Genomic DNA, 16,483 nt, shown 5'->3' with positions numbered 1-16,483 from the left:
ATGTACAAGCCAAGATACTGAAGGAGGGGAGATCATTGCAAGTACTGGGCTAGTGTGTCAGGACCTCATGAGAGTTATTGGTGTCTTTCAGAAGAAGTTGTACCTTACAACAGTAACAACTGAACCCTTTCTAACATGCACTGAATCCACTTGTCTCCCTTGCACATTTTACCTCTCTGGAGTGCAGGAACCCAGCTATAACTGAGTGTTATTCAGCAGCAGGTGTGGCACATGAATTTTCAGCTTTACTTTGAGGACTGTGACTTCCTCTTGGCTGGAACATGCAGTGAGAGTACTGGCAACCTGCCACATCTTGATTTAGCACAAGGACCCCTCCCTCCCCTTCCTCTAAAACCTTTACATCATGATGAGAGGAGGAAAAGAAGATTTTGCTGACAGAGGATGCCCAAGGCTTAGAGGTAGGATTTTAATTTTGGAAGCCATTCACATATCTCATTGAGTTCATTAGATGTGAGCAAACTGTATTGAAGGAGAAGCTTCCTGGGCCAAAGAACATGAGAAGCTGTGTGACTGGATATAAAAACACATTGAAAGTATACAAACTAAGGGATGCAAACAACAGCATGTTAATCTGAAACTTTCAATTTTCAGACTATTGCAGCCAACTTTCATGCCAATGCACTGGATGCAGGAGATTTAACCTGAATACAGCAATAAAAATATAATTTGATTTTTATCTCCTCAACTTAAATAAGCAACGAAGGCCGTATATTCTATTCTGTAGATCAGCTGCAGAAACACATCACTCAGAACAGAGGAAGGATTTCTCAGCTGTACATATGTCATCTCTATGCAAATTCTTTTGCAATTTCTCTCATTTGGCGTGAGCCATTCCACTTGGTACTTTCCCTTGGCTAGATTTGTCACCTGTCCAGCTGCTCAAGAACTAGATACCGTGTACATAATCCTGTACATAATGTACTGTGTACATAATCCTGTCTTCCATTATATTACCCTTCCTTATTCCTCAAGGTATGCATGTTAATTTTAGAAGAGGCACATAGCACTTTCTCACACTTACCATACAGTATTATGAAGAGACACTAGTTGCTTCCACAGAGATAAAGCAGAGATTTCCATTAGGCTTTCTCCCTACAACCTTGTAACTGCACCCATGCCAGAATTGTGATCTGCTTGCCACAATTATGAGCTTAGGCTGGGATTGATCTTTTTCCCTTGAAAGTCTGAGGGAAATCAGTTAAGGTGTTTGGGAAGTACTAGACTGCTAATATTGGGATGATCTCACTGTATAGCTATTTTCCACCAGAGTTTATGTCCCATCTTATCTCAAAAATGGTTTGGCCTAGAAACTCCAAATGTGGTTTAATACAGTCTGTTGTCCCTTAGGCACTCTAGTATCTTTGCCTAGTTTCTGCCAGCCGTGTACTTCCTAAACAGTGGGTCCTAGCTGTCAGCTGGATGGGGCCTACAGGAGCTACATGCAATCTGCTCAGTCTTGTCTATACTAGCAAACATACCCATAACTCTCTACCAGTGCAGCTCCACCAGTAATAGCAATGATAGAATGAAAGCTGTAATACAGACAGAACTGTGATATATGGCATCTAGACAGAGCTCGACTGTATGTCTGCTCAGAACAGTGTTAGATGACGGGGCAAAAATGTCTGAGTCCTGCCTATGATACATGTTTTGGCAGCTGTTGTTCCTCCTATTGGTTGAGCTGCACTAGAAGTGAATTCTGGCTATGAAGTTTGCTAATGTAAATGCAGCCTTGGTATGATAATTCTCTGCAGGGCTCTGTAGCAATCTGGCTTTTTAACTGTTCTTAATTTGTTCTTTCAGGTGATTCATATATTGGTGCTTTAGGTGTTGGTTAAGTACCTTCAGCATTGTTTGGTTTGAGGTGAGGTTGTTTGCATCACTGGTTAGGAAACTATAATCTGGGAGTGATGTTATATTGGGTGGCTCATGTTTTCATTTGCATTTAATTTTTAATCCCCTAGTGCAGGGAGTGTTTGCTGCATTGACAAAGTTGCGTATTCTTTTCTGTATGTTGATTAGGAGTGGGACCTTAGCTAGTTCTCTGCAGCCAGTGTTGCTCTATGTACATATAAGCTCTCTTTCACTCTCTCACACACACTACACATACTGTACTTACACACATAATGTATATATTCTTTGGTCCTGGCAAATTCAGAGAGAAAGGGCCTGAGTTTAAGTGGCTTTTCCAGCTTTCCAGAACTTGTTCATCTCCATTCCAGAGTAAGTTCCCTTCATGGGTTAAATCTGAACTCTGCACCCTCCCTCCTACAGTCCTTGATTTGTGGATTGTCTCCCATAGGTGACTGGGCAAGGAGTAATCTTTAGAGTCACACCCCTGACAGAATGAGGATATAAGACCGGCACCACAGAAACTGAGAGCCAGAGAGAAAGCAGCTTAGTTTCTGCTCCTCTCTCTCTCTCTCTTCCTGCTCCCCAACTTGAATCCTAGCTCAGAGGCTTCCAGGTAGCTCACTTTGGGGCGGCGCTTGTGGCAGGTCCCCACAGAGATGTGGCTCCTTCTCTTCAGCACCCTGGCCCGACTCCTCCAATCTGCTGTCACGGATGACCCTGTCCCGTAAGTCACTGTGGGGTTAGGGACTGGCTCCAGCTCTTTGACTGTGGAGAGGAGGAGGAGGAAGAGGGCAAGGGGCTGGGAGGGAGAAGCAAGTTGCTGTTGGGGGGAGTGGAGAGCACTTTGGTGGCTAGAGGCATTACAAATGCCCAGGCTGGATTGAGGGGGCAGACTGTTGGGGAGGGGATGAGAAGTGGGAGCAAGGAGGTTGGGACAAATATTTGAGGGTGATGGTTAGGGGTGGGTGTGATGATAATGGTTGGCAGATGGGAAAGAGGGAATATTAATTGACAGTCAGGGAAGCAGGCACATGGTTAGGTATGAGGGACCAGGAATTGTACTTGGTTGGAGAGAGGGAACAGGTAGATGGAGGAGGGACAGCTTGTTGGAGGAAGGGACCAGTGGCTGGGGGTGCACATGAGCAGCTGTGAATGCTGTGAGGGAGTCCGTAGGGAGTGGGGAAATCAAGGCAGGTTTTCCAAGACCCCTAAGTGGAGTAAGATCGGACAAGGCAGGAGAAAGCAGAAGCTGGAGCTTTTTTTATGGTTCAGCATGTGGGGGACAGAGAAAGCTGTCAGAAGTCTGGTGTCAGTGCTGGGTGGAGACTCCCTGATGAAATCAGTTGAGTTATAAGACCAGGTCTGGGGTCTCTTTCTCCTTGATTCCTGGCATTTCTCTCCCTTCCCTTGTTCTTTACACCTCCAAAGTGGAGGTGAAATTTTCATATTGACACCATCCCCTCTCGCTCCCCATCTGTCTCTTTAAGAGATGATGATATCCTCTGTGATACCACTGGCTGTTGCTAGGGAGATAGTTAGGGAGTCACAAAGGACCAGTAATTTCTTAGGCAAAGAATTGCAGGGGGTGGGAGTGAGTCCCAGCTGGAGATCGTTTTCCTCATGTTTGGTTTCCCATATCGCTCCCTCTGTCCAGTCCTCGTGTTTCTTCACTAAGAAGGACTGTGATAATGGAAGATGGTTGCACAGAGATAGCTGACCAAGGTACAGCAGCCCTATAAGGCATGTTGTCATGCAGTGCAACATTACCACCAGTAGTCAGGGAGACTATTGTGATGTCACAGAGGGAAACAGAATCTGGTAAAGGGCTGCTTTGATTGGAAAGCCAAGACTCATAAAGGCAGCCTCAACCCCCCCCCGCCCCTTTAGAGATAGTAGAGATTTTCCAAGCCTCCCCCAATAAGGGATGGGTGTGTCTCCCTGTGGAGGCTGCCAGAAGGTGTTTGCTGTGGTGCACCTCACCACCTCCTGTAGATCCCCAGGAAGGGGTGACACCTGTAAAACTGAGGGAGCATGGTGGGGGAGAGAAACTCAGCCTGTCTCCCCTGCCAGGGAAGGAAGCTTCTGCATAAAGCAACTTTAAGTTCACAAGCAGCCAGCTAGGTTGGTGCAGTTTATCAGCCAGTCAGAGAACTTGATTCCCTGGGAACGTTTTAAAAGAAACACACACGGTTAAATCCTTCCCTCTGGTTCTTTCTCTCTCCCTGCTCAAGGAATTACGTGGTTGTGGTGCCAGCACGGCTGAGCTATCCCTCCATGGAGAAGGTCTGCATGGACTTGAGTAACATGAAGAGCTCCATGCTGCTCACTATCAGCCTGGAGACAAAGATCAAGACCTACAAGCTGGTGGATGGGTTCATCTGGGAGAGGAGACAGCTCAAATGCTTCAGCTTCCCTGTAAGTGTCTGCGGGACTTTCAAATCATGGGGGTTGGATGCGGGTGTGCTTGTGGAGCTTCCTCACTGCTTGGCTTGGCTAAAGCACCTGTGTGAAGATGTTTACTGGTGTGACTGGTATAGAAGGGCATGCCTTGGTATTCAAATACCTGTTGTGACGTATCAGAGTACAATCCAGACTTCTGTGCAGCTCCGCAACCCTGCCCTCTGCAACCTTGGGTGCTTTGCAATACTTTGCAGCAGTAGCTCCCACCTGAGTCACTCAGAAAGAGCCTTCCATCATACAAGCTGCACCCTGAGTGTCTGTGTGTATGCAGCCTGCCAGCCACACTTGGGTTACACTTTGGCTCTCACCAGCCTTGTAGATCCCCAGGAAGGGGTGACCCTGCAGGGTAACCCTAACACACCCCCAGTCTTAGGTTTCCCCCCAGAAATGTATGTCGTGTACTGCCCAGCTCTCTCCTGGACTATACAAGCTATATTAGGTCTGTTATTTCTTTAAAAGGAATAATATGCACACAACTTGCCACTCCAACTGGAGTTTCCAAAACACTTCAATTTAAACATTCTGGAGTAGATAAAACAAGTTAATTAATTACATAGAGAGAGATTTTAAGTGAGTACAAGTTGTGAGGCATAAAAGTCAGAAATGGTTACAAGAAAGATAAAATGCAACAGGTGCCTAACTTAACAAATTACGTTAAAATCAAAGCAAAGTTTTTTCATCACATGCTTTCAGCAGTCTTACTGACCAAACTTGTGAGGTCAGGACCACTCCCCCTAGTCCAACAGCTATGTTGTTTATCGCTTCAGGTGCAATGAAGCAATGGAAAGAGATGGGGGTGCCTTGGGGTGTTGTCCCTCCTTTTTGTAATTTCAGTTTCTTTCTTGAAAAACATTTCCAGCTGGTTACCAGGAGACAAAAAGTCTATGGGGGAAGGATGTTCCCTGCTTTTTTCTTTCACCTGTTAGAGCTTCCTTTGTGTCCCTTCCTGCTTGACTCTGTTTACTGCTTAAATGCAAATTAAGGAGAGCACACATTCCTTTGTCTGAGACATAGTTGTTTGCCAGCCACAGTTTGGAACATGTGTTAATAAGTTATAAGATTCCACTGTATGGCGTTAATATACAATATTGCCACGCATATTTTATCAGGACAATACTGATCAGTAATTTGGGGTTTTAAACAATACTTTACAAGGCATACTTTATACAAAGATTATTACAATAGTGTGTAGGGTGTGAATACAGGGGTACATTCATGTCACCTATGCTGAGACCTCCAAGCCATCTCTGTTGAGCCTTTGTCTAGTTTGCTGGGAGGGAGTAGGAGCCAGAGAAAAAGGAGCAGGCAGGTAAATTCTGGTCATTCTTCACTTACTCCATTGCAGTGACGGGGAAGCAGGGAGGAGAGGGAGGAAAAGCAGTGGGATGCTGGGTAAATGAGAAGGTTGTTTGCAACTCTGTTCGTGTTTGGAAGGTGTTCTTCACAACCATGAGGGCTGGAGGCTTAATGTTTTTAAGGAAGGCTGAGATTCTGGATCACAGCTATGTGGCAACTTGAAAAGCCCACCATAAGTATGCAGCTGTTTGTTAGGCTGCAAAATGGTATAAGGGATCCTGAAAACACCATGTCTTGTTGGTAATTTAATTTACGTAACAAGTATAGAATCATAGGACTTGAAGAGAACTCGAGGGGTCATCTAGTCCAGTCCCCTGCACTCATGGTAGGACCAAGCATTCTCTAGACCATCCCTGACAGGTGTTTGTCTAACCTGCTCTTAAAAATCTCCAGTGACGGAGATTCCACAATCTCCTTTGGCAATTTGTTCCAGTGCTTAACCACCCTGACAGTTAAGAAGTTTTTCCTAATGTCCAACCTAAACCACCCTTTATGCAATTTAAGTCCATTGCCTCTTGTCTTATCCTCAGAGGTTAACGAGGACAATGTTTCTCCTTCCTCCTTGTTATAACCTTTTATGTACTTGTAAACTGTTATCATGTCCCCCTCAGTCTTCTTTCTCCACACTGAACAAACCCAATATTTTCAATCTTCTCTCATAGGTCATGCTTTCTAGACGTTTAATCATTTTTGTTGCTCTTCTTGGGACTTCCTCCAATTTGTCCACATTTTTCCTGAAATGTATTGTGTCCCGTGCCACTCCAGTTGAGGCCTAATAAGAAGAGCAGAGTAGAGCGGAAGAATTACTTCTCATGTCTTGCTCATAACACTCCTGCTAATACATCCCAGAATGATGTTTGCTTTTTTTTTTTTTTTTTTTTTTTTTTTTTTGCAACAGTGTTACTGTTGACTCATATTTAGCTTGTGATCCGGTGTGGCCACCAGATCCCTTTCTGCAGTACTCCTTCCTAAGCAGTCATTTCCCATTTCGGATGTCTGCAACTGATTGTTCCTTCTTAAGTGGAGTACTTCAGACCATTTCTCCAATGTGTCCAGATCATTTTGAATTTTAATCCTATCCTCCAAAGCGCTTGCAACCCCCTCCCGGATTGGTATAGTCCACAAACTCTATAAGTGTACTCTCTATGCCATTAGCTAAATCATTAATGAAGATATTGAGGAGAACCGGACCCAGGACTGATCCCAGTGGACCCCACTTGATATACACCCACTTCATGTATGCGGGGCAGTGAGAAAGGCAAATGAAAACATATTATTTTCTTATGCGTGTGTATATGTTCTCCTTTTGCCCAAAGACAGGCCCCAGAATTCAGTCCTAGAAGCCTGAAACCAGGATCCTCACTAGTGGCACAGAGTAGTGCACTGACAGGCTGTGCACACACGTGCACTAACAGGTGTGGTTAATGAGCAAGTCCAGTAATAATAAGGCCCCTGGGAAAGGTTTTTGTGGCACAGTAGCAAGAAGCGCTTCCTGCCTCAAGCTGTGTTGTGCCAATGTCAACACACGTCACAGCCCTTAGACGCTTCCCACTGCAATTCACATGTTCTGCAAAGTGTTTTATTATAAACAAACTCTGGGTGGTGGTACATGATAAATAAGGAAGCTGGGCAATGGGCTCGTGGTCACGTACCCATTGAGCCAGCTCTGTTTTAACACCCCCTCCCCCCCCCACACACATGAATACAATGAGAGAGAGAGAGAGAAATGGTATTGGTTTGCAGTAGTGCAAGACTGTGCTCTGTGCTATGCCAATCACTGAAAAGCGAGCTGTTACTCTCCATCTCTTATCCCCCCCACTCATTAACACACAGTAATTGAAGTGTAATGGTTTCTGGGAGGAAGGCAGCACGTGATGTTGATGTCATTGGCAGGGTGGAGCTGGGCTGCCTGGGTCATGTAATGAAGTAGGTATTGTGTTGATTATTAGTGCCCATAGATTCTCTCTGTGTTTTCCTCCTCTTCCCACCTCATGCCTGGTGGCTCCCAGCACGTGCCCTAGTATTTGGTACTGCTCTAGGTGTGTGTTCATTTTGATGCTTGGTGAAGGAGCCACAGGCTGGTAATTGTCCTGTCCATTGAACGATGACCAAGGCCAATTCTGTGCAGCTAATGGCACTGGTGAAGCCCTAACTCAGCACATCTTTGATTTGATAAATACTCTTCGCCCAGCAATAACTTGGGGGGAGAGCGCTGGAGCCCACTTTCACCAGCTTCTTGACCCTTCCACAGTAACAAATCCATTTGCAGTACCTAGCAGCCACAACTACCATATAAGTCACACTCTTGTGTGTGTTCTTGGAGTTGAAGGGGCTCCAAGAATACAGACCTCTTCAGCTAAAGGAGAAGTCCCTCAGCTGGCCGCAGAAGTAGGTTCCTTATCTCCTCTGTGGATTACTCACTAGTGGGCAATGTGATCATTAATTTCCTCCTCCAAGGATTGTGCCTAACTCTCCTAACGTTGTTTCCTGTGTACCCCAGGTCCCACCTCCTTCAGGGGGCACTGAGGAAGTTGCTACCATTCAGCTGTCTGGATGTGGGAGCAGGAGCAAGATAGTTGAGAAGAAACAAGTCCTGATCGAGAGGGCCAGCAACAGCACTTTTGTGCAGACTGACAAGCCCATCTATATGCCTGGACAATTGGGTAAGAAGGGATCTGCCCTGAGGGATTTCCTTTCTCTGTGTATGCATGCAGATGTGTCATTGGGTGTGTGCATATATTCCTAGAGAGGTGCAGTTGTGAGTGTTTTTTCTTTGCATTAGTGAAAATGAGCACAACTTGCAGATGAGACTGTTGTGTTGTGTTTGCATGTGTTTGTTTGCACTCATATTCGCCGGTGCGTGTGCATAGGCAAGTGGTTTTTGGTGCATGAGAGTTTGCAGATGTATATGTGTACACTTCAGGTGCATATGGCGAGGTATTTGGCTACAAGCTGGTACATAAGCCGTGTTTATCCTCAGGTGAGTACATGTCTGCAGATCTATTCATGCCGAGAGGTTGGCTTGTGCAGAGCTCTGCAAGTGTGCGAGTGCATGGTAGCCGAAGGGCTGTGTGTGTTTCTGCACCAGTGTGCATATGTGAATTTGCAAGTGTACACATGTCTGGAGAGGGGTTCGTTCACAGATGTTGGTGTGAGTAAGCCAGTGCCAATGTATCTGCTGGTGTGTGCAACTAGTCTAGCATTCTCCCTTTCCAGGGAGCTTCCTGAGAAGCTGAGCAGCTATCGGCAGAGATACGGCCTGTTTAAGGAGAGGGTTTTTTTCTCTCGCATTTCACAACCCCTGACAAACAGATTATTTTTCTTAAAAGGTTTCACAGGTTCCACCCACACAGCCAAAATAAACTTGTCCCATTTCACGCAGAAAACACTTGTTGCCTTTCAGCTTCATCTCTTCAGAACCATGTAAAGCAGATGAAGTGGAAACACCAGACCAGTGGTTCTCAACTTTTTTTTTTTTTTTTTTTAAACCCAGGGACTCCTAAACTTAAATAGACAAACCTGCAGACCCCCAACCAGAGGTGATGTGGGGGGAGCCCAGAGGGTCACCCCCCGATTTCTGCCTTCCATTGGCTGTGCTCCCTGCAGTGCTGATGTAGCAGGGCAGAGGAGTGGTGTGCCTCCTTGGCTAGCTGCTGCCTACTCATGGAGTCAGTGGTTGTGAGGCAACCCCTTCTGATGGCAGGGGGAGATCTCTCTTCTGCAGTGATGCTGCAATTTTGGGTTGCACCCCCCATCCAGACAGGCTGAGTGGCCCACTGAGGTGAGTCAGGGGGGTGGAGGTGGCACTCCCTCCTCGAGCCCCATCGCGTGAAGTTGGAGCTTGACCCTGAGCCCTGACACCTGAGGCTGAAGCTTGGTCCTTGGTGGACTCACTGGAACCTGGTCATAGACCCTGGTTGAGAACCAGTGCTAGACCCACCTCCACACCGCACTTCCCCAAAATACCTCCTGAGTTCTTTTTCTCCTTGCTACATATTCCCGCCCCCCATCCTTTCTTCAAAGCCTGTCAAGCCCTCAAATACTTAATGCCTCAGAAACTATGTGGCTTCAGGGAACATGCTGAAATGATGCCTCGAACCTGTGTATACTGCTGGGATTGTGGAAATAGGCTTAGATTGTCACATGAAGGTTAGTCTAAAGGCATTTTATTTCTTTTTTCCCATTGCAGTGAGGTTTCGAATTGTCACTCTGAACAGCAATTTCATCCCACTGAATGACAAGGTGAGAAATGTGGCAGGGGAAGAGGAGAGATAGAGATAGAAGGTAGCGCGTGGGGAGAGCCTTTCTTTGCTTCTGACCTGGGGGCAGAGGGCTTTATACCTCCAGAGTACCAATCTGGGATCTCTCAGCAGCTGCAAGAGTTTGAATTTAACCAAAGGGGAAATCCCAGCTCCCTTCTGCAAACTCCCTTCCTGTTTCAGAGTGGTAGCTGTGTTAGTCTGTATCAGCAAAAACAACGAGGAGTCCTTGTGGCACCTTAGAGACTAACAAATTTATTTGGGCATAAGCTTTCGTGGGCTAAAACCCACTTCATCAGATGCATGGAGTGGGACATACAGTAGAGAGGTATAAATACACAGCATATGAAAAGATGGGAGTTGCCTTACCAAGTGGGGAGTCGGTGCTAGTGAGCCAATTCAATTAAGGTGGAAGTGGGTTATTCTCAACAGTTGACAAGAAGGGGTAGAAATCACTTTTGTAATGCTAATGAGGCCAATGTAATCAAGGTGGCCCATTTCAAACAGTTAACAAGAAGGTGTGAGTATCAGCAGGGGAAAATTAGATTTTGTAGTGACCCATCCACTTCCAGTCTTTATTCAGGCCTAATTTGATGGTGTCCAGTTTGCAAATTAATTCCTGTTCCGCAGTTTCTCGTTGGAGTCTGTTTTTGAAGTTTTTTGAAGAACTGCCACTTTTAAGTCTGTTATTGAGTGTCCAGGGAGATTGAAGTGTTCTCCTACTGGTTTTAAATGTTATAATTCTTGATGTCAGATTTGTGTCCATTTATTCTTTTGCGTAGAGACTGTCCGGTTTGGCCAGTGTACGTGGCAGAGGACCATTGCTGGCACATGAGCTCATATATCGCATTGGTAGATGTGCAGGTGAATGATCCCCTGATGGTGTGGCTGATGTGGTTAGGTCCTATGATGGTGTCCCTTGAATAGATATGTGGACAGAGTTGGCAACGGGGTTTGTTGCAGGGTTTGGTTCCTGGGTTAGTGTTTCTGTTGTGTGGTGTGTGGTTGCTGGTGAGTATTTGCTTCAGGTTGGGGGGCTGTCTGTAAGCGAGGACTGGCCTGTCTCCCAAGGTCTGTGAGAGTGAGGGATCGTCCTTCAGGATAGGTTGTAGATCCTTGATGATGCACTGGAGAGGTTTTAGTTGGGGGCTGTAGGTGACAGCTAGTGGTGGTCTGTTACTTTCTTTGTTGGGCCTGTCCTGCAGTAGGTGACTTTTGGGTACCCTTCTGGCTCTGTCAATCTGTTTCTTCACTTCACCAGGTGGGTATTGTAGTTTTAAGAATGCTTGATAGAGATTCTGTAGGTGTTTGCCTCCATCTGAGAGATTGGAGAAAATGCGGTTGTATCTTAGAGCTTGGCTGTAGCCAATGGATCATGTGATGTGGTCTGGATAAAAGCTGGAGGCATGTAGGTAAGTATAGCAATCAGTAAGTTTCCAGTATAGGGTGGTGGTTATGTGACCATCGCTTATTTGCACTGTAGTGTCCAGGAAGTGGATCTCTTGTGTGGACTGGTCCATGCTGAGATTGGTAGTGGGGTGGAAATCGTTGAAATCCTGGTGGAATTCCTCAAAGGCCTCCTTCCCATGGATCCAGATGATGAAGATGTCATCATTGTAGCACAAGTAGAGTAGGGGCATTAGAGCAATGCTTCCTCAGCTCTTGTCCCCTAACTCCCCCATAGGACTGGGTTCTTGTGCTGAGCAAAGGGTGTTAGGAACTTGAAACGACAGGAAAAGCTACTGGTCTCCTGCCAGAGCCCTTGTTGGAGTTGGGGGTGAACTCTGGTTAGTTTATTAACATGCAGGTAGGGTTTTCCGTGGTTTTCAATATGTTTTCTCTGTAATGCATTCAGTATAAAATGTGCTTGCTTAGCAAAAACTGTGTAGTAGATTAACTGTAGTAATTACACCCTAAAGCAGGGGTGGGCAAACTCTTTGGCCTGAGGGCCACATCGGGGTTGCAAAACTATATGGAGGGCCAGGTACGGAAGGCTGTGCTCCCCCAAACAGCCTGACCCCCACCCCCTATCTGCCCCCTCCCACTTCCCGCCCCCTGACTGCCCCCCTCAGAATTCCCGACGCATCCAACCCCCCCTGCTCCTTATCCCCTGACCGCCCCCTCCCGGAGCCCCACCCCTAATTGCCCCCCCCGGAACCCCGCCCCTTCTCTCTGTCCCCTGACTTCTCCAACACCCCTATCCACACCCCCGCTCCCTATCCAGGCCCCCCGTTCCCTGACCGCCCTCCACAGAACCCGTGCCCCATCCAACTTCCCCTTGCTCCCTGTCCCCTGACTGCCCCCCTGGGACCTCCCACTCCCTGCCCCCTTACCACGCCTGAGCCAGCCACGTCACCGCACTGCCCAGCAGGAGCAGCAGGCCTGAGCACCGGTGGCACAGCACGCTGAGGCTGTGGAGGAGGGGGAACAGCAGGGGAGGGCTGGGGACTAGCCTCCCCGGCCGGGAGCTCAGGGGCCGGGCAGGACGGTCCCGCAGGCCATAGTTTGCCCACCTCTGCTCTAAAGAGAAGGTAAAACAGGCCTGGTTAGGCAGTCTGATTTTGCTGGAGATATCACAGTGTAGGAAGGGAACTGTTCATCCTGGAAACAACCTGGTCAGGAGCAAGAGAGAAAGAAGTGTCTCCACCCAAGAGAGGTGACAGCCAGGGAGCCGGAAGCCTAGGGTAGGTGCCCTTGCTGGACCACAGAGGGGGAACAGGGGAAGCTGCTCTGAGCTGTGACCCAACCACTTTCCCTGAAGCTGCCTAGGAAATTGTTAAAGAGCTATTAGCATTAAACTAAAACAGAGAAAAGCGCCCAACCAAGCTGAGGAAGGCACACGAGGCTCCTCTGCTGCTGCCAAATGGGACTCTTCCACCTGCAGCCTCTGCTGTGGGAGGTGTTGAGGCAACTTTGGAAGTTTTGAAAAGTGGGTGGGGATCATTAGCTGCATATTTTCAAGCCTTGTAAGGAACAAGAAGGGTTGATCTGAGCTTACATTGCTGGGAGGCACAGCCACTCGCTTTCTAATGTGCCAGCACCCCACACTGCCCCAGGCTTCTTCCCACCCCAGCCCTGCCTCTTCCTGCCCTGTTCCACCCCTCCACTGAGCGTGTCCCGCCCTTGCTCTTTTCTCCTCCCCGGCCCCAGTGCCTCCTGCATGCCGCTGAACAGCTGATCAGTGGCGTGAGAGAGGTGCTGGGGGGAGGGGTGGGGGAGGCACTGATTGGCAGGGCCACCAGCAGGGAGGAGCTGATCGGGGGGCTGCCGGTGGGTGCTGAGCACCCACTGTTGTTTTTTTTCCCATGGGTGCTCCACCCCGGAGCACCCACATAGTTAGTGCCTATGCTTGGAGGGTCCTATTGTTACTATAACACCGTTGCACACTGTGGTAACTCAGAAGTTCATGGCAACAGCAGGGCTAGAACTCGGATGCTCCTGCTGTGAATGCCCAGGCCCCTGGGCACAATCTGATGGAGTTAAGAGTAGGGCTGGATCTGGCCTCAGCTCTCAGGGTGGAGGAGGGCCCAGCCCATGCAGCAGGTTCTGTTCCCTGCAATAGTACAGAGATCGCTAATGGAAATTCTCTCTGGTTTTCTCTTTCAGTATCTGCTGGTGGAGCTGAAGGTCAGTGGCCCCCATATGCATACTGAGATGCCTCTGTTTTCCATTCCTTTCCCTTCACACTCACACACAAGCAAGACTGTGACTCACTCAGGTCTCCTGCATGGCAGCCGTAAGCACCCACCCCTGGAGGGCAGCTGGCCCTGTTCCTGCAGCTCTCGGCTGTGAGAAGCAACCATTGGAACTGTGGTTTTCTGTGCGGCAATACACAGTAGCAACCTGCAGGGGGTGCCAGACTGGACCCCCCTCTCTATTCCAATCTTCCCACCAGTGCCGACAGACTAGAAACCGGGTCTCCCGCACAGTGGCAGAGATTGCTAATCTCTAGGGAAACGGCTCCTGGGGGATCCTGGCTTCTCCAGCAGCGGCTCCTGCTGCCCAGGGGGAATTCCCAAACTGGGGGCTGACAATCCGGCCTCCCTCTCCCACCCTGCAGTGCAGAGCGCTAATCTGCTGGGGTTGTCTAGCCCAGCCTCCGCACCGTCCTCAGTCCCTACCAGCCCTTGGAGAGCCTCAGGTCACCAACAGCGAAGAACAGTGCGAACTCTAGGGCGCCCCGAGCCAACTGTCAGCAGCAAGTCTAGCCCCTGCCAGCTCCAGGAGCGTGAGCCCAAGCCAGGGAATGGGAGCCAGGTCTCCCGCCCAGCAGTGCAGGGCACTACCCCTAGGGCACAGAGTTCAGCCTCTGGAGCGCTCGCAGCCTGTGCTGGCCCCTGAAGAGCAAGAGACCGGGCCTGGAACCCTGGTCTCCTGCATGGTCATGCAGAGCACCACCAAGCTACAGGGGGTGCTGGGCCCAGCCTCTGTAGCACTCCGAGCCCCTGTCCACCCAAGGGCTGGGCTGCATGGGGAGTAAAACAGGGAAAACGGGCTCCATTTTAATCCTGTTTCTGCCCATGGCATCAGGATCCTGAGAATAACCGGATTGGCCAGTGGCTTAATGTGAAACCAGTGCGAGGCATCGTGCAGTTGTCCTTCCAGCTGGCAGCCGAACCGCCCCTGGGAACGTACACCATCACTGTGGACAGTGGGAAGGCCTACAGCACCTTCAGCGTGGAGGAGTACGGTACGGAGGGGAGCGCAGCATGCAGTCCAGGAGGCAGCAGTATCACTCCACTCTCTGACAGTCCCAGGGGAAGCCCTCTCCCTATCCAACCCTGATTCTGACTCTGCAAGTGAACGCTTGCCTTAGAGAAGACGCCCCCCGCCCTTCTCTCCAGGGGAATTCTGTCTCTGGGCATGCTGCACCCCCACAACACGCAGATACACACTGCTCCCTGAGCTGGGTGACAGTGAGCCAACCATGTTCCTTTCTTAACTTCTTGCATCCAATTTCTCCCTCCCCAGTGCTGCCCAAATTCAAAGTGGTTGTGACTGAGCCAACTTGGATCTTCACATCGGATACATCTTTTCCACTGAAAGTTTGTGGCAAGTATGTTTCACAGGGCTCTTGCGATGGGAGGGCACAGTTAACGGGCAAATGTATTGGCTCATCTTGCTCAGTGGATGTAAGGGATTAGCTTTGGGTTTCTCAGGGGGTCTGAGTTGTAGTAAGGATTTTCAGGGAAAAGGTGAAAGCATTTACAGTGGCTCTCAACTCTTCTTCCATGTGGAAGTCTATGCATTCTGCAGCTTCCCCAGAACACTTTTTTTTTTAAAAATTAACCATGAAGTGTCCCGCCCAGTTAAAGTGCAGGGATGGAGTAGGAAGGGGGGGTGTTTTTGTGTGTGTGTGTGAAATAGGAGTATTATCAGCAGAGCTGTGTGGGGAACCAAGGACTGGAATAGCAGGCACATACACCATGGTGCAAAGGAAGAAGGCAGAAGTGGACTAAGAACATCAGTGGCAGATGGTTTTTTTCCCCTGTTCCCCTTCTCTGCCAGGTACACTTACGGAAAGCCTGTCCAGGGTACAGTCCAAGTCTCTTTGTGTCGGACAGCATATACCTGGTACATGGACAGGACAGAGTCAGAGCCCACAGACATCTGCCAGAATGTCACAGGCCAGGTGAGGAGGGAACTGGGAAATGATCTAATGGAGATGTAGGAGCCTCTAGGGAAAGAGGAACGGCAGGGCAAAAGAACGAGGTAGAGAGGGAGAAATTCTAACCAGGAGCAGTGGGCACTTCTGCACAGTATCCCTCGCACCGCACTGGAGCATTTAGCTTAGTACTGCTGACTTGGGGACAGTAGTGCCTCCTGATGACTCATACGCTTCTCTACTCCCTGCGGTGTTTGCATGTCTCCCCTCTGTGCTCTGACAGAGCCTGCCACTGCTTCGCTTCTGATCTCTGACGAGATCACAGGGTGGCTGTTCCTTTCCTCTTGTTCCTTGAGTATGTGGTCAGCAAGTGTCAGCAATTCTCATTGCCTCTTTTCCAGACTGATAAAACCGGTTGTTTCTCAGCCTCCGTGGACTTGGCATTCTTCAGCATTGTCAGCTCTCGGTACAGCCACAGTATAAATGTGGTAGCCACTTTGGTGGAAGCTGGAACAGGTAAACCCTAGCATCTGCAAAGTAGTGTGTGTGCGCGTGAGAGTGAGGGTGTTTATTGCTTCTCTCTTCCTTATAATATAGCTCTCGTGGGGCTGAAAGAAGGAAATGTTGACCCAGAGTGATCTCTGAAATGGACTGAATGACCCCAACACTTAGTGTTTTTGTGGTGTGTGTGGGCACATGCTTGGCCTGCCCCATTGTCCACTACAGCTTGGGCCATTTCCCACTACGTATACGCTGTTCGGATTGTGTACTGTTCCACTGGCCACTAATGGACCCTGAAACTGTCTTTTGTAACAAGTGGGTTGGTCACCAGCAGGCAGGAGACTGTTCTGCCAATCAGAGTGGAGTCTTTAGCCATGGTGCTCATTCACAGGTTGTCAACATGGGGATCGCAAACAGGTCGGGGTGG

General features: G+C 48.7%; 1 protein-coding gene across 1 annotated transcript in view; it reads left to right on the top strand.

Annotated features, from left to right (window-relative positions):
* The first annotated feature begins 2,530 nt into the window (after positions 1 to 2,530).
* A2ML1 (alpha-2-macroglobulin like 1) overlaps positions 2,531 to 16,483 on the top strand; it is a 38,127-nt gene continuing 24,174 nt past the window's right edge. Inside the window, exons 1-9 of the mRNA XM_073313270.1 lie at positions 2,531 to 2,599; positions 4,107 to 4,290; positions 8,192 to 8,354; positions 9,881 to 9,933; positions 13,557 to 13,577; positions 14,481 to 14,640; positions 14,922 to 15,006; positions 15,459 to 15,582; positions 15,957 to 16,071. Coding sequence (XP_073169371.1) covers positions 2,532 to 2,599; positions 4,107 to 4,290; positions 8,192 to 8,354; positions 9,881 to 9,933; positions 13,557 to 13,577; positions 14,481 to 14,640; positions 14,922 to 15,006; positions 15,459 to 15,582; positions 15,957 to 16,071 — 973 coding nt within the window. The 5' untranslated portion in view covers position 2,531. The remainder of the gene's footprint in view (positions 2,600 to 4,106; positions 4,291 to 8,191; positions 8,355 to 9,880; positions 9,934 to 13,556; positions 13,578 to 14,480; positions 14,641 to 14,921; positions 15,007 to 15,458; positions 15,583 to 15,956; positions 16,072 to 16,483) is intronic.

This window comes from Lepidochelys kempii, chromosome 1, assembly GCF_965140285.1.
Source record: "Lepidochelys kempii isolate rLepKem1 chromosome 1, rLepKem1.hap1, whole genome shotgun sequence".
NCBI lineage: Eukaryota > Metazoa > Chordata > Testudines > Cheloniidae > Lepidochelys > Lepidochelys kempii.
The sequence above is the reverse complement of the archived record's forward strand: the minus strand, read 5'-3'. Positions and strand labels throughout refer to the sequence as shown.